The following is a 25869-nucleotide window of genomic DNA, read 5'->3' as shown; positions in this document are numbered from 1 at the left end:
GAATGTGTACATGAAACATAAATATTGTTTAATTGTGCATGGTGGCTGCAGCTTGTCCCTAAACTAGATGGCTTCCCTATCTAAAAAGATGCATGCCTCCGTAGCCTCTGGCCTCCGCCATCCACGCCCCGAATATCGCGCAGCAGTTGTTGCGCTTGCCCGCCGGCGCCCTTCGCCTTCGTCCGAGCCGGTCGTCGTCGGATCCGTTCATCCCTCCGCCCTGTTCGCCGCTGGGACCTCCCCTTCCTCCCTCAGGTGAGTTCCCACTTCCTGCACTAGGGTCGCCGCCGTCGCAAGTTCTTCTCAATTCCTTCAATGGCGGCCGGACGTTGCCCCTGTCCCTTCGTGCTTAGGAACCATGCTGTTAATGGCGATATAATTCTTAGATTTTTGTTTCTTCTGCCTCAGATTGAGAAGATGTCGACCAAGCGAATAGGAGAATGCTCAGAAAGCTCAAATAGACCGGAAAAAGCTCTCAAAAGTAGTGGACAATTCGACACTGAGCTATCAACGCCCAGAATACCCGAAACAAGTGAGTTGTGTTCATTCAGTTCTGCAGGTTCTTCCTTTTTTTGGGAAGCATTTACACAGCCCTATTATACCAATTACACTTGCGTTGTGCAATGTCCCCTAAATAGGTAATTTGCTTTCAGATGACACTTTTGAAGAGGAATTTGGCAGCTCTAATGATTCGTGTCAAGGAGTCTGGAGTGAACTGAGTAAAGAAGTTGTTTCAAATTTATCCAAAAGTGTTGTCTCACTGGCTTCATTCCAAGGTGATTATGTAAAATAGCTTTCTATATTTGTATTTGTTTAATAACCTGTTCTAACCATTGAAATGTGATATTTTTTTGAGCCTGGACTTTTACAGTACAGCTGTAGTATCTGAACAATTGAAATATGAACTTATGCAGGAGATAAGCTCAATTGTGCATGCACAGGCATGGTTGTCATGAACTACTCAGTTGGTGTGGACATTCTGACTTCAGCAGATCTGATTAGATCTCCTCATGATCCCAACGACCTTCCTCGCTCACTGAGGGTTCGTGCTATCAATTTGTCTTACTAATTGCTTGTCTATTTAAGATATTGGAAATAATTTTGTACACATGTTTTCCTTGTCACTGCAGATACAAGTGCACCTTCCAAATAGGAAAGAAGGCATAGGGCGTTTAAAGCACTATGATTTGGGTTATAATGTTGCTCTTGTATATACCGAATCTTTTCCTGAAATTGAAGAAATATTTCTTGGTCAATTTCAAATTAAGCCTCACAGCAAGGTAGTAGCTGTAGGGCGTGGCTTCAACTCAGGCAAATTAATGGCCACAGCTGGGACAGTGACTGATGAGCGAACTGAGAAGTATATGATATCCACATGTAAAATCACTAGGGTATGCTGCTGATTTCTTTTCTTTCTGAATCTATAATTATTTCAACGAACATATCTTTTAGGCCATTAAAATTCCACTTTGCTTATGCAATTCTTGTTCTTTTTTTTTTGAGCAAATGCAATTCTTGTTCTATGTGGCCTTGTTTTGTGCTAAGCTGATCTATATGTTCTTTTCTTCGGTGACAGTCTGGGATCGGAGGGCTCCTTATCGATTTTGATGGCAACTTTGTTGGCATAAACTTTTACAGCTTCAAAGGAAATCCATTCCTACCGAGGAATGGAATTGCCGAGTGCTTGGGGGTATTGTGGTATGTATATACATAAATTTAGACTAGACTGTTCAAATTCAAACACTCGACCAAGTCCAGACTGATGCCAGTGTGTTCTAAAGTCTTGCAAGAACAATTAGTAGAACTAGTCTCGGGTCAGCGTGAAATCTGATATTCATGTATGCCAAATTGCGGATTTATAGGGTTTTTGTTCCCTGTACAGCTCAGGATAGGCTGAGTGGCTGACAGATCAGGCTGTTTCCAGTTGCATTGTTGTCTGTGCCTGTTTAATAGACCTTTGATGTGAGGCTTATGATGTAGACCCCCGATCACAAAATCAGCCTGGAATTGAAATTGTTTCCAGGGTGGTTTGAGTTTGTTGAGCCAGACAGCTAGAAACTTCTAAGTTCTAACATTTATGAGCCATAGTTTCTCAAATCGTATCATCCACGATTCTACTCTCTTGTCTAACATTACTCTCAATGAAAGCAATTAGAGTTGCGTGGAATATTTGATTGAATTGATTGAGATATATGTACACACATATAGGGTTAGGAGATCTTGATGTTTAAACAGGCACCAAACAAGATCTCATATCTCTCTAACCAACAATACTAGGGCCAGCCGGTGATATATGCCTGAGCGCAGGGCCCATGCCACGCATGCACGCACATTCATCTCTCTAACACTCAAGTTGGTATACGTAATAACAGAAAATACAACACCAGGAAGTTTAATCAATACTGTAATTGTATATTTGTGGCCTTTAAAATAGTCATACTACAATTCTGTCATGCATTATCTTTCTTTTGTTGTTTCAATAATTAGACTACTCCCTTTGTTCCAAAAGTAGGTCGATTTAGGATTTTATTAGTCAGTCAGACCTTTTTAGCTTGAGTCACCTATATGTGAAATGTAATATAGATTCACAACACAGGGTTGATGTTCCTAGATTCATCATGGAAAGTGTGTCATATTGGAGACTGTCTCTGTCCTAAACGGACTGTGTTTTTTTAAACGAGGAAAATTACTTTTTTTGAGGGAGGACAACAATTTGGCTGAAAAAACAATACTGTCAATATCTAACAAAATAACAAGTTTTCAAAGCTTTTTGATGAAATTGCAAATACCCTCTACAGGAAAATAGTTGCATTTAGTGCCCCATAAGTTCCATCCAGTTCCCAAATCCCCCTTCAATGTCCTTTTGATGAAATGTCAGCACATTTTTTTTATGGAATAACCATGGAATGTTCTGTGTAAGCTGTCAGCTAATAGAGAAGGTGTTTTAACACTGAGTAGAGATTACTTTCGTCAATTGTGCCATTGAGATTCTTTATTAAATCAAACAAAATGAGAAGCACCATGATGCCTAATACCCATTTAGACCTTCCTATGTCCCTTCTATCCGGTTAATGGAACACTCAAGTTCATATCAGAGCAAAATATGTTGATATTGCACCATGAAGGAAACTTGAGAGGGAGAGGGAGCCTTGTGGGGCAGTAACTATTATTCTTGTATATGTGGGATTAACCTAATTTGGAACTAGCTGAGTTTAATACGTTCTGTCACAGGGATGTCATTGAGCAAGATAGGACAATTGACAGAAGCACAATCGTGAGACAGAAACCTATTCTCCCTAATTTGGAAGGTGAGCAGTGATTACTTATTATGATGATAATTTGCATGCTGTCGGGAAGTTATTTTTCATTATTTTTGTAAACAATAATTATCTGTATGTTCCTCATCAGTGACAAAAAGCTTTGGGGTACTCCACCATAAATCTAGTTAGGATAGATCTTGGGCAGACCAAAACACTGAAATGACTAAACTACCCCTAAAACGACATATTAACTCTAAGGGTTATATTTAATGTATGCATTTAAGCAATACAATACACCTTATATTTGAATGCCATCGCTAGTAGAAAACATGTTGGAGAGGTACACGGCGCTGACGTTGTCGCAGTAGACGAGCGTGCTCTTAGCGAGCGGGCGGTGGAGCTCCGCCAAGAGCTGCCGTAGCCAGGACGCCTTCGCCACGCCATTAGCGACAGCACGGTACTCCGCCTCGGCACTGGAGCGGGAGACAACCGGCTGCCGCTTGGACGACCAGGAGACCAGGTTGCCGCCGAGGAAGACGGCGTAGCCGGAAGTGGAGCGGCGAGTGTCCGGACAGCCAGACCAGTCAGCGTCGGTGTAGACCACCAGCTCAGCAGAGGGCGAGCAGTGAAGCACCAGGCCGAAGTCAACAGTGCCACGGACGTAGCAGAGGAGACGCTTCAGCGCAGCAAGGTGTGACTCCCGAGGATCATGCATATGAAGACAGACCTGCTGAATAGTGTATGTGAGGTCCGGCCTGGTGAAGGTGAGGTACTGCAAAGCACCAGCAAGGCTTCCGTAGGCAGTAGGATCAGCCACGAGATCACCCATATCAGCAGACAGCTTCGCTTGAGTGTCGACCGGAGTGGAGCAGAGCTTGCAATCAGTCATGCCAGCTCGCTCCAGGATATCGAGAGCATACTGCCGCTGGTGAAGGAGAAGGCCAGAAGGACGAGGCTCAATAGTAACACCCAAGAAGTGGTGGAGCTGACCAGGATCCTTCATAGCAACCCCTGCTGCAGTGAGGAGATGACGCGCTGAAGCAATTGCTGACTGGAGGCTGTGAGCACAATGTCATCAACATAGAGCAGCAGGTAGGCAGTCTCATCCCCACGGCGGCAGATGAAGAGAGAAGTATCAGACTTGGCCTCAGTGAACCCCAATGTCAACAAGAATGTGGCGAATCGAGAATACCAAGCCCGAGGAGCCTGCTTCAGACCATAGAGAGACTTGTTGAGCCGACAGACCATGTCCGGACGACTGGAGTCCACAAATCCCGCCGGCTGAGAGCAGTAGACTGTCTCTGACAGAGTACCATGAAGAAACGCATTCTTCACATCCAGCTGGTGTACAGGCCAAGAGCGAGAGAGTTGTCACATCCGGTTTTAAGAACAAAACCGAATGCATAGCTATATGTATGACAGGATCAAGTTTCAATCATATAGAGGCATTATAAGTGAATAATCAGTAACAGTATCACGTAAAGGAGAAAACAACAATTAAAGACTATCAGAGTTATACAGCTTATTCTGGAAACGAAGACTCCAAACTTCACAGGCAATCGACTGGGGGTTGCGTACGCCTAGAACTCAGCAACATCTTCAATAGACTTCACCACAACTTTCTCCTTCTGAGCAGCAGTAAGCAAGGGTGAGTACACTTATGGTTGGTACTCAGCAAGGCCACAAGAAATAACCAGAATATGATTTATATCCATCTTTAAGTTTATTAATCATGTGGGTCCAAGCCGCTCTTGACCGTGAGCACGGCTAACCGGTTAGTTTTAACTCTGCAGAGGTTGTACACTTTCACCACAATTCGCGTAAAAGTTCCGAAAAATTTTGAACCCAACCACGCATGTGCTAGCTAGGCACAATACCACACTTCCGAGGTGTGATTGCATAGGGACGCTACGAGGCCTTTACAAAGATTCCCTAACAAATGACAGCCCGCTAAGGTTTCAAGTCAAAGCAGAGCATAACCCTCCCTAATGGTCAGCTCCTTAGCAAATGCCGCTACCCCAAGAGGACCGGGTTATACCCCATCGATGCATCCCCTCTTGCCCTTTCGGTAAGACTGTCACAAGCTAGAGTTTCTAATTAATCAGTCAAGACCAGAGCCATATAGTATTGTGGTTGTACTGTTTTCCTGGGTGGTTCTCCATGTTCCAATTAATCAAAGTATTCTTGTAAATAAGCATAGACAGAAGTATGGTTAGGGTCACTTGCCTTTCTCCAACGAAAAGTTACTCTTACTGCTCTTCAGCTTTTGCTCACTTGGAATTCTTGATCTTCAATCTTCAAACAACGATCCTTCTACTCGGAGCAATCTTCGGGCAAACATACAAAGCAAATAAGAAGATACATCTAAGAACAATACACCAAAACAAAAGAAAGGCCTTAAAAGAGCGTACTAGAGGATAGGGGTCGCTGCTACGGTTACGAGAACGCAACAAACACGGAAAACGGAGCTAAAACGGCGATTCTATGGGTTAAACGGTGCTTCAGGGATCTAGTCGCGATTAACTACGGACACAAAGGGCTAGCAAAAAGTATTTGCGAGGCACAGTAAAGTGTGCTAACAAAGGATAACAAGGTGATAAAGCTATTTCACACGTCACAAGGATCACGTGAGTGCAAGAATCGATAAAAACGGAGCTAAAATGAAGAAGTTGTGGCTAAAACAAGGTTCTAGGGACTTAGTTGTAAGAGAACAAAGCTTCCAGGGGCTAGATCTGGAGAAATTGGGGACTAAAAACATAATTGAACCCTAAACTCGGGGGGCTAGCGTGAAAATCTACAAGCTAAGGACGGCGGGTTCGATTTTAGAAAAGCTCAGGGGCTAAAACAGAAATAAAAGGACTTAAACCTAATTACTTTTGAACTATGCTGGACTGCGGGTTTATTTCTATAAAAGAGAGGGTCTCTTTTGCAAAGTCACATAGGGTTGACCGGTATTGTCTAGGTTTGACTCTGGATAGATCTAATCGTGGCCGTTCGATTGAGATCTGACGGTCGGGAAGAGTTGGGGCGGAGCTGGCGGCGGCGCAAGGCGCCGGCGGCGAGGCGTGTGCGGCGGCGCATCGCCGGACTAGGCCGGATCGGCCGTCCGGGGCTCGATTTCGAGCGCTCTTTCGACTGGGAGCAAGGGTGCGACACGGCAAAGCCATCTAGGGTAGTAGCGCGGGCAAGCATGGCCGGAGCAGAGCTCGCGGCGGCACATGGCGGACAGCGGCGACGGCGAGCGCTCCCGGGCGAGATAGCGCGAGAGGGTGGGGGAAAAAGGGTCCTGCGGCTTCACTACCTTGAGGCGGAACTCCGGGGCGGCTCGAGGTCGTCGGGGAAGTGGTGGAACTGCGGTGCGGCGGAGAGCTCCGAGCTCGGGCGGAGCTTCAACAATGGCGGCTAGGGTTTGCGCGTGAAGGGGCGACGGCTTCGGCTTGATGGGGTTCCAGGGGGTGCGGGTCCCTGCTTATATAGGAGCGGCGTACCCCTTGACGTGCGGGCCAAGGGCGCGGGCGGCGCGGCACCCGGGCGGCGTCCGGACTCGGGTGTCCCGGTCGGATACGGGAGGAGGAAAAAGGAAGGCCTGACGGGCGGGCCCCGCCTGTCGGTGGGAGAGGGAGAAAGGAAAGGGGCGCCAGGCCGGAGTGGGCTTGCAGAGTGGTTTTGGGCCGGGGTGGAGAGCTTGGGCCATGGGAAAGGAGTGGGCCGGCTATCGAAGAAAGGAAAAGAAAGGGGAGAGGGAGATAGAGTGAGCTGGGCTCAAAAGGGATAGGGTAAAGGGGATAGGTTTTGCATTTTTTTTGAAAAGAACAACACATTCAAATTAAATTTGAATTCAGGAATCCAAACTCAAACTCAATTTGAACAACAAGAAATAAAAATAATGCATTGCGGCATGAATGCAAACAAACCAAACAACCTCATTTAATTTAGAAAAACAACCAATCTATTTTCTTTTATACTAAATTCCCTGTAAAGAAAATAAGTGTTGGATAAATTTTTAAAATTACAAGGAAATTGTTGTTTTATTTTTAATTTTGATCACATCCTAAAATCCAAAAATTTCAGGGTGTGACAGAACTACCCCCCGTAAAAGGAATCTCGTCCCGAGATTCACAAGGCTAGCAAGAGATAGAGGTTAAGGTGGGTAGCTTCCAACACATATTAACTTTCTTCTCGGTCATTTCCTCTTACAATACCTCTGCAGACATGATTCTTTATTCTCCACAACTCATCTCAACCCTTAATGGATACTCAGTCTAACTCCTACTTTAATCATCCATTCCTTTATTGGCTTTGTTGGCCCTTCTCTTGGCTTGCTTTACCAATTTGTTTCTTGGGCTGCTTGCTTCTTTTAGACTGAATTTTTTTTGAAAGAGATACTCCAATCCTCGAGGTTTATAGTTTGAGTACTGTCTTCATCTTAGGCGATTTCTTCTAGGACTAGATCTTGGGTGGATAACTTCCTCTTGATGAACAAACGATAACGTTGTCCTGCTTCCACTGTCATTAAGCTATCTTCTTGAAAACATAGACGACCATAATACTCACAACATTGGCACTTTTCTAAAGTCTTGCTAATCTCATGTTGTTCTTCTATCGGTGGCTTTGGTGCTTCATAGTTCCTCTTACACTTTTCATTGTTCCATGCTTCAGCAACTTGCCTCTTCACTGGCCCAGTGGGGACTTCTACCTTGGTCATCTCCATGTTACCTAAGGTTGGCGTTTTAGACTGCAACCTTCCTTGTAAGACACGAGCTTGCATAGCTAATAGCTTCTCTTTATCAAACGCTGGCAGACCGGTTGGGACTCGATTATCCCTGTTAACAGGGTTGTGGCTCCTAGGAAATGAGGCTTGCTCTGTAACATGCTGTTGGATGTTGACCCTGATTGGAACAATTGCTTGTAGTCCCTGAGTTTGCGCTGGGATGTTGAGGTCTTCATTCTCCTTTCTGCTGGGACTCACCATCTGGTTGGGTGGTAGGGATAAGGTCAGTAGAGAGAATGAATGATAGAGAAAGATGGAATAACATGGTAAAGTTCATGATATCCTCTTCACCAACTCTTGGTGGTCGCAACTTAAATAAGTCAAGGTGGAGGAGAGAAAGACATGGGGGTAACAGCAAGGAGAAGAGAGCATTCTTGTCTTCAGTTTCTTTTATTTGTCGATCATTGTAGACACTTGGAGGTTCCTACTATTGCTGCCAGTGTTGCCATGAACTCCTTTCTTGACATCCTCTAAAGGATTAGGTAGAAAGATAGAGGATAACAAGGAGGAGGAGGTATAAAAGAAGAACCCATCTAGGCAACTGATGTCATTGTAGGTAGAAGACCCACAATACACCAACAATCATTACAAAGAAGCGAATCAAACAAGGTCATAAAGACAAGCATCATCATGCAAACACTGAATTCCACCAGTCAACATAGTCAAAGACGATGCTAAACGTTGTTAATAAAGTTAGAAGGGGTACTCCTAAGTATGGCTATATCTTCCAGCTTTGTCATTGATGACATGTGCATCCTTCAGCTTGTCCAGTGTTAACTCCGTCTTAGTGATTGTATTAGTAGTGAGAGTGTCACAATCTTGCTCAGGCTTGCTTCTTTCGTGGTGCTCTGAATTCTTCATCCAACATGAGCATGAATGTGAGCATGCGGTACAATTTTCAATTGCTTCGACTTGGCTCCACATGATGAGCTAGCACCTCCATTCTTCAGATGACTTGGACATGCATTAGTATACGTGGCACGGATCATCTAAGTATTTTTGAAACCAGAAGAGATACTTTGGAATCAAGAATCAAGGGATAAATCCAAAGCGGCATTCATTTGGAAAGAAAGGGAAGGCACTGAGCACATTGTGAATAAAGCAAAGGGAAGAAAAGTCCAAGAAAGTAAGTTAAAAAGAAATTCAAGGAGCAATTTCACCAGCATATCAAAAGGAGGTGAGCTGGATGAAATTGGAAAAATCATACATCAAGAGGGCGGTATGATCAAAATAAGAAGTGATCAAGGAGAGGAAAATAAAATAGACCAGGATTGAGGGTCTAACTTTTTCGAAACAATAAGGTGTAGATGAGAAGGAATCAAGCAAGGAGAGTAAGTTATCAAGAAAGACTTAGAAAACAAAATGGTCAAGTAGGAGGAATTTCAATGGAGGGGGTAAGGAATAAGTTGGAATAGATTCAAGGAATAAGCAGGAATAGATTTTATATCAATGAAATCTTAGAACACGATCATTGCTATCTAGGCTTACATCCTACAGCTGATACAGCTCTGATACCACTTCTGTCATACCCGGTTTTAAGAACAAAACCGAATGCATATCTATATGTATACCAGGATCAAGTTTTATACATATAGAGACATTATAAGTGAATAATCAGTAACAGTATCACGTAAATGAGAAAACAACAATTAAAGACTATCAGAGTTATACAGCTTATCCTGGAAACGAAGACTCCAAACTTCACAGGCAATCGACTGGGGGTTGCGTACGCCTAGAACTCAGCAACATCTTCAATAGATTTCACCACAACTTTCTCTTTCTGAGCAGCAGTAAGTAAGGGTGAGTACACTTATGGTTGATACTCAGTAAGGCCACAAGAAATAACCAGAATGTGATTTATATCCATCTTTATGTTTATTAATCATGTGAGGGTCCAAGCCGCTCTTGACCGTGAGCACGGCTAACCGGTTAGTTTTAACTCTACAGAGGTTGTACACTTTCACCACAATTCGCGTAAAAATTCCAAAAAACTTTGAACCCAACCACACATGTGCTAGCTAGGCACAATACCACACTTTCGAGGTGTGATTGCATAGGAACGCTACGAGGCCTTTACAAAGATTTCCTAACAAATGACAGCCCGCTAAGGTTTCAAGTCAAAGCAGAGCATAACCCTCCCTAATGGTCAGCTTTTTAGTAAAGGCCGCTACCCCAAGAGGATCGGGCTATACCCCATCGATGCATCCCCTCTTGCCCTTTCAGTAAGACTGTCACAAGCTAGAGTTTCTAATTAATCAGCCAAGACCAGAGCCATATAGTATTGTGGTTGTACTGTTTTCCTGGGTGGTTCTCCATGTTCCAATTAATCAAAGTATTCTTATAAATAAGCATAGACAGAAGTATGGTTAAGGTCACTTGCCTTTCTGTCACACCCTGAATTTTTTGAATTTCAGGATATGATTAAAATTAAAAATAAAACAACAATTTTCTTGTAATTTTAAAATTTTATACAACACTTATTTTCTTTACAGGGAATTTAGTGTAAAAGAAAATACATTGGTTGTTTTCCAAATTAAATAAGGTTGTTTTTTTAGTGTTGCATTCATGCTGCAATGCATTGTTTTATTGTTTGTTGTTCGGTTCAAATTTGAATTCTCTGAATTTGAGTTTGAATTGAATTGTTTGAATTAGTTTCAAAAATGGAAAAGCCTTCTTTTTTTCCCCTCTCCTTTTCAGCCCAGCCGGCCCACCTCTTCTTTTTCTTTCCATCTTTTCTTTCTTTCCCGCACGGCCCAAAACCCCGCCACCGGCCCAGCTCCCTCGTTTTGGCCCAGTCCGGCGCTCCTCCCCCCTCTCTCACCGCCACGCGGGCCCCGCCCGTCTGATCCTTCCCCTTCCTCGTGCGCAGGCAGGACTCTGCCGAGTCCGCCTCGACCTCGCGTCGCCCGCACCGTCTCGGCGTGGCCCGCACGCCAAGGGCATCGGCCCAGCCTATAAAAGGCGCCTCCCGTGCCCCCTTGACCTCCATCGACGACATCGCCTTTTTCCGCTCGCAAAAACCCTAGCCTGAGCCACAGCCGCGCCATTGTTGAGCTTGGAGCTCGGAGTCGCCGCTGTACCGTTGTTTCGTCGCTCCCCTCACGAATTCGAGCCTGCCTGGAGTTTCGCGTTGAGGTGGGGATTCTCTTCGACCCATTCTCTTCCTCCCTCTCGCTCTGCTCCGCCCAGAGATGCTCGACGGAGCGCCGCGCCGCTGCTCCGCCGCTGCGTCGTTCTCCGCCATGTCTGCGCCACGCGCAAGCCCCGCCGTTGCGTTCACCGCATCGCGCGCGTGCTCCTCAACCCAAAACCCGAGCCAAACCCTGCCGGAATCGCGTTTACGCGATACGCCGGCGATGCGCCGCCGCCTAGCTCGCCGCCGGCAGCCCCGCGCCGCCACCAGTGCCGCCTGTTCCGCCCCGATCCACGGTGGCCGTCCGATCTCGATTCAAGGGTCCAGATCCAATCTAACCCAAGTCAACAGATCTAATACCAGTCAACCCTAGGTGTTTTTGCAAAGAGGCCCCTCAGTTTTATCAAAATCAACCCGTCGTCCTACGCAGTTGAAAAGTATTTACAAACCAGTCCTTTCTTTTTTGTTTTAGCCCCTAGACTTTTCTAAAATAGAACCCGCCGTCCAGGAGATAGAGTTTTGCAAGCTAGCCCCTGTAGTTTAGGTTTAATCTTGTTTTAGTCCCTGGTTTCTTTAGAGCTAGCCCCTGGAAGTTTAAATCTATCGCAAACAAGTCCTTAGAACCTTATTTTAGCCATATCTTTCACATTTCAACTCCGTTTTCAGCGATTTTTGCGCTCACGTGATCCTTGTGACGTGTGCAATAGATTTATCACCTTGTTATCCTCTGTTAGCACACTTTGTTGTGTCTTACGAATCTTTTCTGTTAGTCCTTAACCTTTTAGTTAATCACGACTAGATCCCTGAAGCACCGTTTAGTCTATAGAATCGCCGTTTTCGTTCCGTTTTCGTGTTTCTTGCGCTCTCGTAATCGTAGCAGCGAGCCCCATCCTTCAGTACATTCTTTTAAAGCCTTTCTTTGTTTTTGTGTATTGTTCTTAGTTGTATCTTTTGTTTGTTGTTTTGTATGTTTGCCTAAAGATTATTCCGAGTAGAAGGACCGCCGTTCGAAGATTGAAGACTCAAGAGTTCCAAGTGAGCAAAAGCTGAAGAGCAGTAAGAGTAGCTTTTCGTTGGAAAAAAAGCAAGTGACCCTAACCATCTTTCTGTCTATGCTTATTTACAAGATGATATGATTTAATTGGAACATGGAGAACCACCCAAGAAAACCGTACAACCACAATACTACAGGGCTCTGGTCTTGGCTGATTAATTAGAGACTCTAGCTTGTGACAGTCTTACCGAAAGGGTAAGAGGGGATGCATCGACGGGGTATAGCTCGATCCTCTAGGGGCAATTGGTATTGTTTAATGGTCCTTTGGCAAGGTACCACCTCATTAGGGCAGTGTTATGACCACTTTGGCTTGAAACCTTAGCGGATTGTCACGGGTTAGGGAATCTTTGTAAAGGCCTCGTAGCGTCTCTATACAATCACACCTCGAAAGTGTGGTATTGTGCCTAGCTAGCACATTGCGTGGTTGGGTTCAAACTTCTTCGCAACTTTTACGCGAATTGTGGTGAAAGTGTACAACCTCTGCAGAGTTAAAACTAACCGGTTAGCCGTGCTCACGGTCAAGAGCGGCTTGGACCCTCACATGATTAATAAACTTAAAGATAGAATTAAATCATTTTCTGGTTATTTCTTTTGACCTTGCTGAGTACCAACCATAAGTGTACTCACCCTTGCTTACTGCTGCTCAGAAGGAGAAAGTTGTGGTGAAGTCTTTTGAAGATGTTGCTGAGTTCTAGGCGTACGCAACCCCCAGTCGATTGCCTGTGAAGTTTGGAGCCTTCGTTTCCAGGATAACCTGTAAACTCTGATAGTCTTTTATTTGTTTTAGTTCTCTTTTTCGTGATACTGTACTAATTATTCACTTATTATGTCTCTATATGTATGAAACTTGATCCTGGCATACATATAGTTATGCATTCGGTTTTGTCCTTAAAACCGGGTGCTGACACTTTCTCCAACGAAAAGCTACTCTTACTGCTCTTCTGCATTTGCTCACTTGGCATTCTTGATCTTCAATCTTTAAACAACGATCCTTCTACTCGGAGCAATTTTAGGGCAAACATACAAAGCAAACAAGAAGATACATCTAAAAACAATACACCAAAACAAAAGAAAGGCTTTAAAAGAGCGTACTGGAGGATAGTGGTTATGGGCCGGGGTGGAGAGCTTGGGCCGCGGGAAAGGAGTGGGCCGGCGGGGTCAGAAAGGAAAAGAAAGGGGAGAGGGAGATAGAGTGGGCTGGGCTCAAAAGGGATAGGGTAAAGAGGATAGGTTTTGCATTTTTTTTTGAAAAGAACAACACATTCAAATTAAATTTGAATTCAGGAATCCAAACTCAAACTCAATTTGAACAACAAGAAATAAAAATAATGCGTTGCGGCATGAATGCAAACAAACAAAACAACCTCATTTAATTTAGAAAAACAATCAATCTATTTTCTTTTATACTAAATTCCCTATAAAGAAAATAAGTGTTGGATAAATTTTTAAAATTACAAAAAAATTGTTGTTTTATTTTTAATTTTAATCACATCCTAAAATCCAAAAATTTCAGGGTGTGACAAGAGCGCAAGTGAGAGGACCGTGCACACAGTAGCAGGCTTCACCACTGGACGGAAGGTCTCATCATAGTCCACACCAGGCCGCTGGGTGAAACCCTGGAGAACACAGCGAGCCTTGTAGCGCTCTAGTGTGCCATCAGCCCGACGCTTATGCGTCGAGATCTACTTGTCAGTGACCACATTGCAACCAGACGGACGCGGCACGAGGTCCGACGTCTGGTTGGCAAGGAGAGCCGCGTACTCCTCTTCCATCGCGCGACGCTAGTGAGGATCTGCCAGGGCGTCGCGGACAGAGGAGGGTACCGGAGAGACCCGCGGCTCTCCCTCGGTGGCGGAGAGAGTCGCGGCCTGAGACGCCATCCGTCGAGTCACCATGGGATGGATATGTCGAGGATCCCGATAGATGACTGGCGGGTGGTACACCGCCAGCTCGGCTCGAGAGCGAGTCGGTGGAGGCGGCGGCGGCGGCTCTGGTGTAGGTGGCGGAGGCGACGACTCCGGTGTAAGCACTGCAGGAGCCTCCGGAGCCAGAGACGGCACCAGTGTCGGCGCCGAACGATGCCGGTACACCTGCACTGGCTGAGCATATCGCGCAGGTGCAGGGGAGGGCAAAAGGGCCGTGCGTGGCGCAGTAGGAGACACCAGGTCCGTGCGCGGCACGACCGGAGGTCCAGGGGCCGCTCGTGGCGCGACAACGGGCACCGGGGCCGCGCTCGGCGCAGTAAGGATCACCGGAAGCGGTGCCGGTGTACCGGGAAAACCTGCAGGGAAAGGACAGGCAGGCACATGTGGCTGAACCACCGGGTCAGTCGAAAACAGGGACTAACTCTGGGGCAGGAGAAGGTGTGGAGAAGGTGGAGTAGGGGAAATCCGACTCGTCAAACACGACGTGTCGGGAGATCAGGACACGGCGAGAGGTGAGGTCAAAGCATCGGTACCCCTTGTGGTCAGGGGAGTAACCAAGGAACACACATCGAGTCGAGCGGGGCGCTAGCTTGTGAGAAGCAGTGGCGGAGATGTTAGGGTAACATGCACACCCGAAGACCCGAAGGAGGTCGTAGCGAGGAGGGGTACCGAAAAGAGCGTGGTGTGGAGTGGGAGCAGGAGAAGCAGTGGACGGATGACGGTTAAGCAAGTAGGTGGCGGTGTGGAGGCTCTCAGCCCAGAAGCGCAGGGGCACAGAAGCCTGGATCAGAAGGGTGCGCACGACGTCGTTCGTCGTGCGAATCACCTGCTCAGCCTTGCCGTTCTGGGGAGAGGTATACGGACAAGACATACGCAGCTGAACACCTTGAGAAAGGAAGAAGGAACGGGAGGTGGAGTTATCGAACTCACGCTCGTTGTCACACTGGACGGCCTTAATGGTGAGGCCGAACTGAGTGGCACCCAAGCGAAGAAGTGGAGGGTGGGGAAGGTCTCAGACTTGGCGCGTAAAGGAAAAGTCCAAGAGTAGTGTGAGAAATCATCGACCACCACTAGATAGTACTTATAACCAGAAAGGCTGAGAACAGGAGAGGTCCACAGGTCACAGTGAACAAGATCGAAGGCATGCGTCGCATGCGAAGAAGAAGAAGAAAAAGGAAGCCGAACATGACGACCAAGCTGGCATGCCTGGCAGAGGTGCTCAGCAGGAGCCCTAGTACCAGGAACATCGGTACTACGACTGAGCTGAGCTAGAACGTCGCGGCCAGGGTGACCAAGATGGCGGTGCCAGATGGTGGAAGACGGCGTCGCGGCAAAAGCGGCAGACGACGAAGAAGGCGAGAGTGGTGGAGCGGAAGACGGAAGGCGAAGGGTGTAAAGGGGCCCCATGCTGTCACACCGGAGAAGCGGACGCCGGGAGGCCGAATCTTTTACAGTAAAGCCAGAAAGTCAAATTCGATGGAATAAGAATTGTCAGCTATAAACTGACGAATGGAAAGAAAGTTATGAACCATCTGAGGAGCAACAAGGACATTGGGAAGAAGAAAAGAACCAGGAGCAGAACCCACGATGGTGACAGGAAGGCAAGATCCATCACCAACCATGATGAAAGAAGGACAAGAGGGGTGTGGGGGTCGGACAGAAGAGAGGATACTGGCATTTGGGGTGGTGTGGAAGGAGGCACTCGAGTCGGCGATCCACTCGGTGCTGACCGGCGGCGTCAGCCCCAGGGCGCTGAAGGACTGCGCCAGTGCAGCCTGGTCCCACCCCCCAGGCCAGGTCGCCTGGTGGCTGGGCTGAGCGGGCGGGGTCCAGAACAGCGCGAATAGGGGAACACCGGTGAACATGGCCGCCGGCTGGGGCTGAGGACGAGCCCCCCCCCCCGACCCTGAAACGGCCAGGGCGTACCTCCAGGGGCAGGAGCAAGAATGGGAGCCGGAGTCGGGTCGGAGTGCCCCGGCGGCGTCCAACAGTACCACCAGAGGTAGCGCCGCCAGCACCACCACCACGTTCGCCCTGACGATGACGCCCGTGGCCTCCCCCACTCCCGGTCTGGCCGGTGAGAGGAGCACCAAGGAGGGGGTCGGTCCGGAGTCCAGATCCAGAGGGCGGAGCCTGGTGGGAGGACAGAGTGCCGTGCTCAGTGAAGGGGACGACGAGCTGAAGACGCTCCCAAGCGAAGGCAGTCGCACGGAAGCGCTCCTGAGCCGCCAAAGCCTCGGACTTGGCGGCGAGGAGAGCCGCAGCGAGAGCACCTTCGGTTGTAGCAGCGTCGGCGGCGATCTGCTGCCTGCGGAAGGCGGCGGCAGCGAACGGTGCGTCCGCGGGGGGCGTACCGAACGCAGGCAATGCGGGCGGGGGCGTCGCGGGCGCGGGCAAGGGCGTCACCGCGGTCGCGTGCAGGAACGCGGGGCGCGACGCAGGCGAGGGCGCCGCGGCCGCGGGCATCCCGAGCGCATGCTAGTCGTGTGTGGCGGCAGTGCCGGGCGCAGGGGCAGGGGCAGCACCTGGTGCGCCAGAGCCACCCGCGCAGGCAGTGGCCGCGGGCACCTGCGCCAGGACCTGCCTGGTCGGCGGCCAGGCCCTGTCCGCCCGCAGCAGCAGTGAACGCTCCACGGGCGGCAGCGAAGGCAGCCGCGGGGTGGCTCCATGCGCGCGGCGCAGGAGCAGGGGCGACGGGCCGGAGCAGGGGTGGCGCAGGAGCAGGGGTGACGCCTAGGGCCCCTGCGGCGGCGAATCCCGCGACCCCTGTGGCGGCGGCGGCGGCGTCGGGCACGGGCCCGAGAACGGCCAGGGCGGCGGCGGATCGGGGCGGCCAGCCCTGGGGCCACTCGACGGGGGCAGGGAGAGAGGAGATGGGAGGAATGGGCGGCGGCCGGCCAGCCATGGTCGCTGCGCCGCCAGGGACGGCGGCCAGCGCGGCGGTGGCGGCGCCCCCTGCCTAGGAAGCGAATCCAGGGGCAGGGGCGCCAGAGGCAGGGCCGCCAGAGGCAGGGGCGGCTACCAGCGCGGCGGCGGCGGTGGGGGGCGGCTGCGCAGCGGCGGCCTGGTGCCACGCGTGCTGCGCCCCCAGAGCATAGGCGGCGGCCCACGCGCGCTGTGCCCCTGGAGCAAAGGCGGCGGCCAGAGCAGAGGACCCGGCGCCAGGAGAGGAAAGGGGAGGAAAGGAGGAGAGGGATGGGGGCGCCGGCGCCGACGGCCGGGAGGAAAGGAGGAGAGGGATGGGGGCGTCGGCCTGGAGAGTAGAGAGAGACTAGGCTAATGATACCATGTAGGAGAGAATAATGGTTTGTATTCCTCCAAACCCTAGAAGGGTGGGATATATAGTACCTATAGATGGGCCTCTATACATGGGCTCACATATACACCAACACAATGGTGTGCCAAATGCATTCTAATCTTATTCTTGAGTGACTTCAAGTCTTACATGACATTCAATTACTTAGTGTTTATGTGCCACATTTGTCATATCCTTATATATATATATATATATATATATATATATATATATATATATTTGTGTTTATATGTTGACATACTAAGTGCCTTTTGTTAGACAAATTGGGGTCGGCGACTACAACCTTCTAACACGCCCTCGCAGTCGGATCGGCAGCACCGCGAACATTCAGACTGGATCTGAACTCACGGAAGATCGAAGAAGGAAGTCCTTTGGTGAAGATGTCAGGGTATTGCGATGTGGTGGGCACAACCTTTTCCCGGACGAAGTGCCGGTCGATCTCTATGTTCTTGGTGCGCTGATGTTGAACGGGATTGGAAAATATGTAGATGGCGTTGATGTTGTCGCAGTAAAGGACAGACCGTCGAAGTGGCATATGAAGCTCATGAAGAAGTTGGCGCAACCAGGATACTTCAGCAACAGCATTTGCCACAGCCCGATACTCCGCTTGAGCACTTGATCTGGAGACAATATTCTGGCGCTTGGAGGACCAGGAGATGAGGTTATCACCGAGGAACACAGCATAGCCTGAGGTGAACTTGCGCGTGTCGGGACAACCAGCCCAGTTAGCGTCCGAGTATGTTGTCAGTTCAGTCGTGGAGGTGGGACACAGGAGCAGTCCCATGTGAAGAGTGCCATGGATGTACCGGAGGATGCGCTTCAAAGCAACGAGGTGAGGCTCCCGAGGATCATGCATGTAGAGGCAGACTTGCTGGACTGCGTAGGCAATATCTGGTCTACTGAAGGTCAGATACTGAAGGGCGCCAGTAAGGCTCCTGAAATCTGTAGCATCCTGAACAAGAACACCATCTTCACTGAGCTTTGGGTTGCAATCGACCGGAGTGGAACATGGCTTGCACTCGGACATGCCAGCACGAGCAAGGATGTCAAGCATGTACTGCCGCTGAGAGAGGAACAAGCCGTCGCCATGGCGCTGGACCTCCATGCCCAAAAATTGATGAAGCTCCCAGATCCTTCATAGAGACCTCCTGCTGTAGTGCCTGAATGATGCGCCGAAGGAGAGACGCTGAGGAGGCAGTCAGGACAATGTCATCCACATAGAGGAGAAGATAGATAATGTCCGAGCCTCGGCGGTAGACGAACAGCGAAGTATTGTACTTGGCCTCCACAAATCCCAGGGACAACAGGTGAGTGGCAAAGCGAATGTACCACGCACGAGGGGCCTGCTTGAGGCTGTAGAGGGACTTGTTGAGGCGGCACACGAAGTCCGGGTGAGATGGATCCTCAAAACCTGATGGCCGAGCGCAGTAGACTGTCTCCGTGAGCGTGTTGTGAAGGAAGGCGTTTTTCACATCAAGTTGGTGAATCGGCCAGTGCTGTGAAAGTGCCAGGGAGAGCACAGTGCACACGGTGGCCGCTTCACAACCGGACTAAAGGTCTCATCAAAGTTGACACCAGGGCGCTGAGAGAAACCACGAGAACCCAGCGGGCCTTGTACCGCTCGAGTGAACCATCCGCATGGAACTTGTGCTTGAAGAACCACTTCCCAATCACAACATTGGCCTGCGAAGGACGCGCAATGAGATCCCAAGTGTTGTTCAGGAGAAGGGCAGCGAACTCTTCTTCCCAAGCAGCCCGCCAATTGGGGTCGGCGAGGCCACTGCGGAAGGTCTTCGGCTCTAGCGATAGCGGAGTGGCTTTGGAGCAGCGGACGAGGGGGTATCCAGAACCCGCTCTTGCCCCCCATGGTCATGCAATGCTGGTTGACCACAGGGGTGGCTCCCTTGGGCAGCGATGGTGCAGGGACCGACGGCAGCGAGGTTCCCACGGGACTGGAGGGGCGCGCCGAGTGTAGACGAAGCGAATGTCCCGCACCGGGGGGTACCCAGGCAGCGGCGGGGATGTAGTAGCTGGTGAAGAGGCCGCACATGGCTGTGCGGGAGTCGAAGCAGCAGGGGCAGCGTCCGGCGATGCACTGGCTGCACGTGGCAGTGCGAGAACCGGCGAGGCGACGGGGCTGACACTAGCCGCACGTGGCAGTGCGGGTGTCGACAGGGCACTAGGGCGGGCGGCGGCCACGCGTGGCAGTACAGCAGGGGCGGCCACCAGCGCGGGCGTGTGGGGGGAGCAACGCCGGTGCTGGAGGAGGTAGGGAGCGCTTGGCGAGCTGAGGGCTCGATCCAGTACTGCAACCAGAGAAACCTGCAGGCTGAAGAGGTTGTGTCGATCCTATGGGGGCCGGCACAATGTCAGTTGTCGTGGGCTTTTGGGGGTACCCACGGCCGGGTGGCGGAACGCACCCGCCTATTCCCCGAGGGGGAGTACTCGGGAAAGTGCCAAGCTATTAGGCTAATCTAGCTCAGGGGCAAGAACGCAAGAACACACGGATTTAGAGTGGTTCAGGCCGCCGGAGCGTAATACCCTACATCCACTGTGAGATGAATTGCTCTTAATATGAATGAGTCTATCCTCTGCCCAGTTGGGGCTTGACCCATTCTCTAGCGGGCGTCCCCCTTTTATAGTACAAGGAGGACGCGTACACAGTCGTTGGCCCCCGACAGATGGGCACAACAAGGATGTATACTAGACACTAATGAGTCTACAGTGATGGAGAATCTCTTGCCGGATACGCTTCACCGTCCTGTAGACTCTCTGATCGAGGGGGTCTTCTCCTTTCCCATCGGTGAGGCGCCCGTTGAGGCAGTATAGGTTGCGGCGTAGACTGTTGGGTCTACCGCGTAGCCGTTAGGATACTCCGTCGCCGGGTTGTCGTATCTAACTGGCGTAGCAGACTGACGCGCGTGGCGTAAGTGGCGCCGGCGGCTGTACTGGGCACCTTGGTAACACGCGACCAACAGTACAGCCTGGCAAAAGTCTCCTCGGGCTCTGCTGCGGCAGAGCGCACTAAACGTCTCCCGCATTGAATGCGGTAGGTGGGCAAGTCTTCCAGAGGAAGCTTGGCAGCCGCGCGCGCGTACCTACGCCTGCAGACACATGGCGGCTCCGGACCCCCCTAGGCGAGGTGTCTGTTCCCTCCCTGCTGAGGGGTCCGGATAGCATATGGGGTCCGGAGCCGGCAGGGGTCGGGGACTCCCTGGGGGGTCCGGGGGCCCCAGCTGTTTTGGCTGAGGGCTACCTCCTCCGGGATACGTGGCGTCACCGGACCCTCCCCAGGCGGGGAGCGGGTCCGGGGCCGCCCTGCCGGGAGAGCAGGGCTCAGGACCACAGGGGTCCGGCTGCTCGGCCGTCAGGGCGTAGTTAAGGATAACTACGAGGCTCTTGCCTAGACACAGCAAGAGGGGGTACCCCAGTCCTGGGGTATCGACATCAGTGTTATCCAGAAAATCAAAGTCCGCTGAGCAGGGTGGAGTCGTCTGATGTGCGAAGGCAAAGTTGGACTCATCAAAGGTGACATGGCGAGAGATGATGACCTTATTAGAGGCAAGGTCGAGACAGCGATAGCCTTTGTGGTGAGCCGAGTAACCCAGGAGGACGCACATGACAGAGCGAGTTTGTGTGTGGCGGTGGCAGAGAGGTTCGGATAGCACTTGCAACCAAAGGCACGAAGGTGATCATACGTCGGGGGAGAGCCGAACAAGGCTGTGTGTGGCGTAGATAGGTTTAGTGTCTTGGTGGGGAGGATGTTGAGAAGGTGGGTCGCTCTGTGAAGTGCCTCGGCCTAGAAGGAGGGAGGGACGGATGCCTGAAACAGAAGCGAGCGGATGACATTGTTTGTGGAATGAATGATGCGCTCAGCTTTACCGTTTTGGACGGACGTGTAGGGGCAGGACATGCGCAGGTGGACGCCATTGGTCAAGAAGAAAGTGCAGGTACTAGAGTTGTCAAACTCTTTGCCGTTGTCGCACTGAACAGCCATGACGGTGGCGTTGAACTGGGTGCGCACATAAGCAAAGAAATTGGTTAGTGTGGAATATGTGTCAGACTTGAGGTGTAAAGGGAACGTCCACAAATGATGAGAGCAATCGTCGAGTGTAACCAAATAATATTTAAAACCCGATACATTGACAATAGGGGATGTCCATAAATCACAGTGTATGAGATCAAAATTATTGGAGGCACGAGACGATGATGCACCAAATGAAAGGCGGATGTGACGTCCAAGCTGACACGCATGACACAGGGAGGATGCGCCATCACTGGGGCACATCGGAAGAGAGGAGGCGAGCTTGGCGAGAGCTTCACGACCAGGATGTCAAAGGCGACGATGCCACAGCGACGGGGAGGAGGAGGAGGAGGAGGCGACCAGGGAGTGGGCAGCAGGGAGGTGCAGCGGGTAGAGGGCGCCCCGAACTATTGCACCTGACGATCAGCCTCCTGGACAGAAGATCCTTCATAGAACAACCAGCAGGGTCAAATTCAACAGAACAATTATTGTCGGTAGTGAACTGGCGTATGGAAATAAGGTTCTTACTGAGCTGTGGTGAAACAAGCACATTATTAAGACGAAAGGAACCAGGTAAATCAGTAGAGCCAGTGCCTGTGATAGGTAATAAGGAGCCATTACTGACAACAATGGAAGGAGGTGTGAGACCCTGAGGTGGTAGGAAACGAGACAGGGCAGATGAACAAGAAGCACAATTATTAGGACCGGACCGGACCGGCCGGTTTGACCGGTTGAACCAGAAATTGGAGGGTCCCCTGGTTCGGTCCACGTAAAAGACTTGTCTGTAATCGAACCGTAGAATATCCGATTGAACCGGCAGTTTTTATGGAAAATCGGGCGGTTTTTATTCAAATGAATCGAAGAAAACCGAACACGAGGCCAAGAAAACCGAACACGAGGCCAAGAAAACCGGACATGAGCTATTGGGGGGGTCAATTCGGGGCGCAGATTTCCCACCCAAGGAAGTTACCGCCGCACCACTTTGTGAATTGTGTCATATGCTGAAACTTAGTCTATTTGAACCATTTTGGACCGCTGGTTCAACCGGCCAGACCAATGAACCAGTGAACTGAGCACACTAGTGGTTCGATTGCCGGTCTGGTCCTAATAAATATGACGAGAAGTCATATGAGAGGATGCACCTATATCGAAATACCAGTCAGTGTTCTGTGGCTGGTTTAGCGTAGTGGTGCTGAAAGCAGAAGCAAGCGATTGCTAGTCCAATGTCGGGAGACCAGCAAGCGGGTTGTAGAAACCCGGAGGAGGGGGCGTACACTGTCTTGAGGCGGCAGTGGAGGCAGCTGACGAAGTGGGCGGCTACTGTTGTTGAAACAACAGCAACTGCTGGTAGGCCAGCATCGCCTGTTGCTGGTGCTGCTACTGCTGCTGGGGAGGTCGTGGCTGGGGAATCGGTGCGAGGGGAGGCCTGGAACCGGGCCACATCTTGATGGACCCGATCCAGGAGTTCCAGAAAGAAGGCCACTGCTGGCCGCCTTTCGCGTCGGAGGAAGCCTGGCCACCCTGACTGTCCTACTGCTGGTGCCGCCCTTCTTGCCGCCGCGCTTGCTGCGGCGGTTCTTCGACGTCTTGGATGAGGCGCCCCCGGAGCCCCCACTACCACCGCCGACGATGCCCCCCTCCCCCCCTCTGTTGTTGCCTGGATGGGGGCGGTAGCATGGGAGGCGACGAAGGCAGCGAGCGTGGAGGCTTGGTGCTTCAGGGTGAGCTCCTCCAGAAGCAGGGCATTCTTGGCCTCGAGGAAAGAGGGGAATGGGTGGCTGCGGCGAAGATGGAGGCCGATGTTGCCGTACCGCTTGTTGAGGCCACGAATGAGGTTGAGGACGATCGTGCGGTTGGTAACCGTCTTGCCGAGGTCGCCGAGGTCTTCCGCCATCCGCTTGAGGCGCCTGCAGTAGTCGGTGATGGAGAGGTCACCCTGGGTGAAGTCGCGAAATTGGGCGTCGACGTAGAGCGCCCGGGTCTCACAATTGCCAAGGAATTGGGATTCGACAGCAACCTAGGCGGCACGAGCAGTGGAGCCTCGCGAGGAGATGGTGTCGGTGAGGCCGTCGGAGATCGTGCTGAGGATCCAGTATTTGACGACGCAATCCATGCGTGTCCAATCCGGATAGGCGGCAACTGGAGGGAGAATTTCCCAACGGTGAGGAGGAACTGGTCGCGCCAACGAGTGTAGCTGCCGGAGGAGACGTCAAGGATGACGGAGATCAGACTCTGGATGTTCTACACTGCCACAGCCTGCGCATGGAGGTTCACAATGGCGGCGGCCTCATGAAGCAGCAAGGCGTGGTCCAGATCAAAAGGGCCACCGGTGGCGGTGTCGTCCTCCTTGGCGTCGTCGGAGGAGGGAGGCGCAGCGCCACGCTCGCGCTCGGCGTGTGCTAGGGCGTCGCGCCATTGGGCCGCAACAGTGTCGCATTCGCGAGCGGCGGCGGCAACCTCCTTCTCGGCCTGGGCTGCATGTTCACGAGCAGCCAGGCGATCGGCCTTGGCTTTGGCGTCAGCCTCAGCCTTGGTGGTGCGGGCCTTGGCGGAGGCGGTAAGGGAGGTAGGTGGTGTCCTGGCCATGGGATGGGGAGGGGGCCGCAGCACGATGGGGAGTTGGCATGTGCGCAGCCAGGGAGAGGCGCGCTAGGGCAACGGAAGGCGAGGCAGTGAGGAACCCGGTCTCTTGGTACCATGAAAGAGGATATGGCTAGGAATTGTGTAGTGATTGATTAAGGGGCACACGGGAGGTACACATATATAGGCAAGGAACCTAGGGCTTATAGAAACAGAGCCAATCAGAGGGATACTTGCCTAAACCATCAATCCTACCATAACCTAGGACCGGCGCAACAGCCAGTAGGGCTGGTGCGGCCAGGCTCCCATGGCCCAGAGGGCCAGCCCAAGCACAGCCCATAAAAGGCGACTACAATCTTCTAACACCAGCTTTTTGGGATGGGTTCAACCATCCCGTGTTTGGTTAGGTGGTTGAACTCTATTTTATGTTTGGTTGAAGGAATCGAGAGGGATGATATAACACAGTTTTATGTTTGGTTGAAGAAATCAAGAGGGATATCTCTAACTATACTTCTTCATCTTTACCTATTATTTATAAAGAGCGGACTGTTTCTGCGGTACTTTGACTTTTGGTCCGTCATTAGACATCAACATGTGGGCCTACATCATACTATCCCCCCCCCCCCCCCCCCCTCCGGGTTTCAGGTATGCACACACAGCGAATCGGTGTTCAAACCGACAACGGTGGTTTCTTGTTCGGTTCCGAATTCCATCGAGCCACTCCTGATTGGATCGTCTTCTCATCTTCTTTCTGGGGCCACTGGAGGGCCAACGGTGATTGGATCACGCCGCTGCCCCGCATACTCGTCGACTTCGACGCGCCGTAAGTTCAACAGGCCGCCGACGACTTGCGACGTCCAACGCCATCACGCCGCTAGACGGACGATGATTCACAAGGACACTGGCTCGTTCCGTTAGTTGTGAGCCTCTGTTGTCTGCGTGAGTGCGTGGCTGTGAGTTTGTCTTTGTATCACCGACCAATCTTCCATGCCTATGATTCTTTGCCACCGGCGTTTGCCGATCAGCTACTCACTCCAATTCTATCTAAATTTTTATTTAATTTTCAGCACGACAGCACACAGCTAGAGAGAAATAAACCAGGGCCTCATGCGACAAGAGCTTGAAGGAATTGAGAAAATTAACCGTGCGTTGGAGATCCTGAAGCTGATAAAGAACACGATGCTCATGATCAACCATAATACTTCATTATGCAGGGATATGCATCAAATATTTTTCGTCAGTGTTAGAGCTAGCATAATCTTTATGCTTTCTATCGCTCCGATTGGTTCTGGTTCTCATGATGATCTTACTATACTGGCTACTTTTGTTGTCAATAAAAAGATAATACAGAGGTAATGAGGTATGGCTACTATCGTCATATATGTATATAGTATATTTTTCCTTAGGTGAAGTGGAGGAAGGTAAAAGGGCCCCTTTTTTGAGACCTTGCCCCGGCCCCCCATAATCTCAGGACTGGGCCTGTTCATATTACCCCTGCTGCGCGTCAAAACCTCAAAATCTCCGTCTCCGTGGGCAGCAGGCGGTGTGGGGGATCGGAGCCTAATCCGTTCGTTCCAAACACACGCACGGCAATGATTCGTTTCCGACGCAGACTCAGCTACTGTCGCAATGTGCATATGCATATCGCAGCCTCCTTGCAATACAATGCAAATAACGAAAGCTAACAAAAGGTTCCAGCAATCTCGAGAGGTCCGTGCGCCGCCCCCGGATTGGAGGGGAGGGAGAGGAGGGCAGAGCCACCACCGGATTGGAAGGAGGGGGGAGGAACGAAGGGGCCGCCATGGA

The 25869-nt window shown here is 50.7% G+C and overlaps 1 protein-coding gene across 8 annotated transcripts; it reads left to right on the top strand.

Annotated features, from left to right (window-relative positions):
* The first annotated feature begins 58 nt into the window (after window positions 1-58).
* LOC120712193 lies at window positions 59-25493 on the top strand. Of its 8 annotated transcripts, none has more exons than XR_005690748.1 (9): window positions 59-255; window positions 409-559; window positions 654-776; window positions 915-1042; window positions 1131-1391; window positions 1577-1698; window positions 3232-3308; window positions 24709-25002; window positions 25131-25493. XR_005690748.1 is itself a non-coding variant. In XM_039997909.1 (8 exons), the coding sequence occupies exons 2-8, from the start codon at window positions 418-420 to the stop codon at window positions 24888-24890; spliced, it is 1035 nt and encodes a 344-aa protein (XP_039853843.1). In that variant the 5' UTR covers window positions 59-255; window positions 409-417; the 3' UTR covers window positions 24891-25116. The 8 variants fall into 8 exon arrangements, 5 of the variants coding, with proteins under 5 accessions (XP_039853843.1, XP_039853844.1, XP_039853846.1 ...); XR_005690747.1 differs by having other exon boundaries at window positions 24709-25016; XR_005690749.1 differs by having other exon boundaries at window positions 61-255; window positions 409-532; window positions 24709-25016; window positions 25131-25490.
* Window positions 25494-25869: the final 376 nt, after the last annotated feature.

This window comes from Panicum virgatum, chromosome 6K (genome assembly GCF_016808335.1).
Source record: "Panicum virgatum strain AP13 chromosome 6K, P.virgatum_v5, whole genome shotgun sequence".
NCBI classification, from domain to species: domain Eukaryota; kingdom Viridiplantae; phylum Streptophyta; class Magnoliopsida; order Poales; family Poaceae; genus Panicum; species Panicum virgatum.
Note: the sequence above shows the minus strand (reverse complement) of the source record. Positions and strands in the feature narration are given on the sequence as shown.

What these genes read in the sequence shown, in the direction of transcription:
- LOC120712193 (XM_039997909.1), top strand. Translation starts at nt 418, where the DNA reads ATGTCGACCAAGCGAATAGGAGAATGCTCAGAAAGCTCAAATAGACCG. An exon ending in GTGTTCATTCAGTTCTGCAG is followed by an intron (nt 560 to 653) that starts GTTCTTCCTTTT and finishes ATTTGCTTTCAG; the next exon opens with ATGACACTTTTGAAGAGGAA. An exon ending in GAGTGCTTGGGGGTATTGTG is followed by an intron (nt 1,699 to 3,231) that starts GTATGTATATAC and finishes GTTCTGTCACAG; the next exon opens with GGATGTCATTGAGCAAGATA.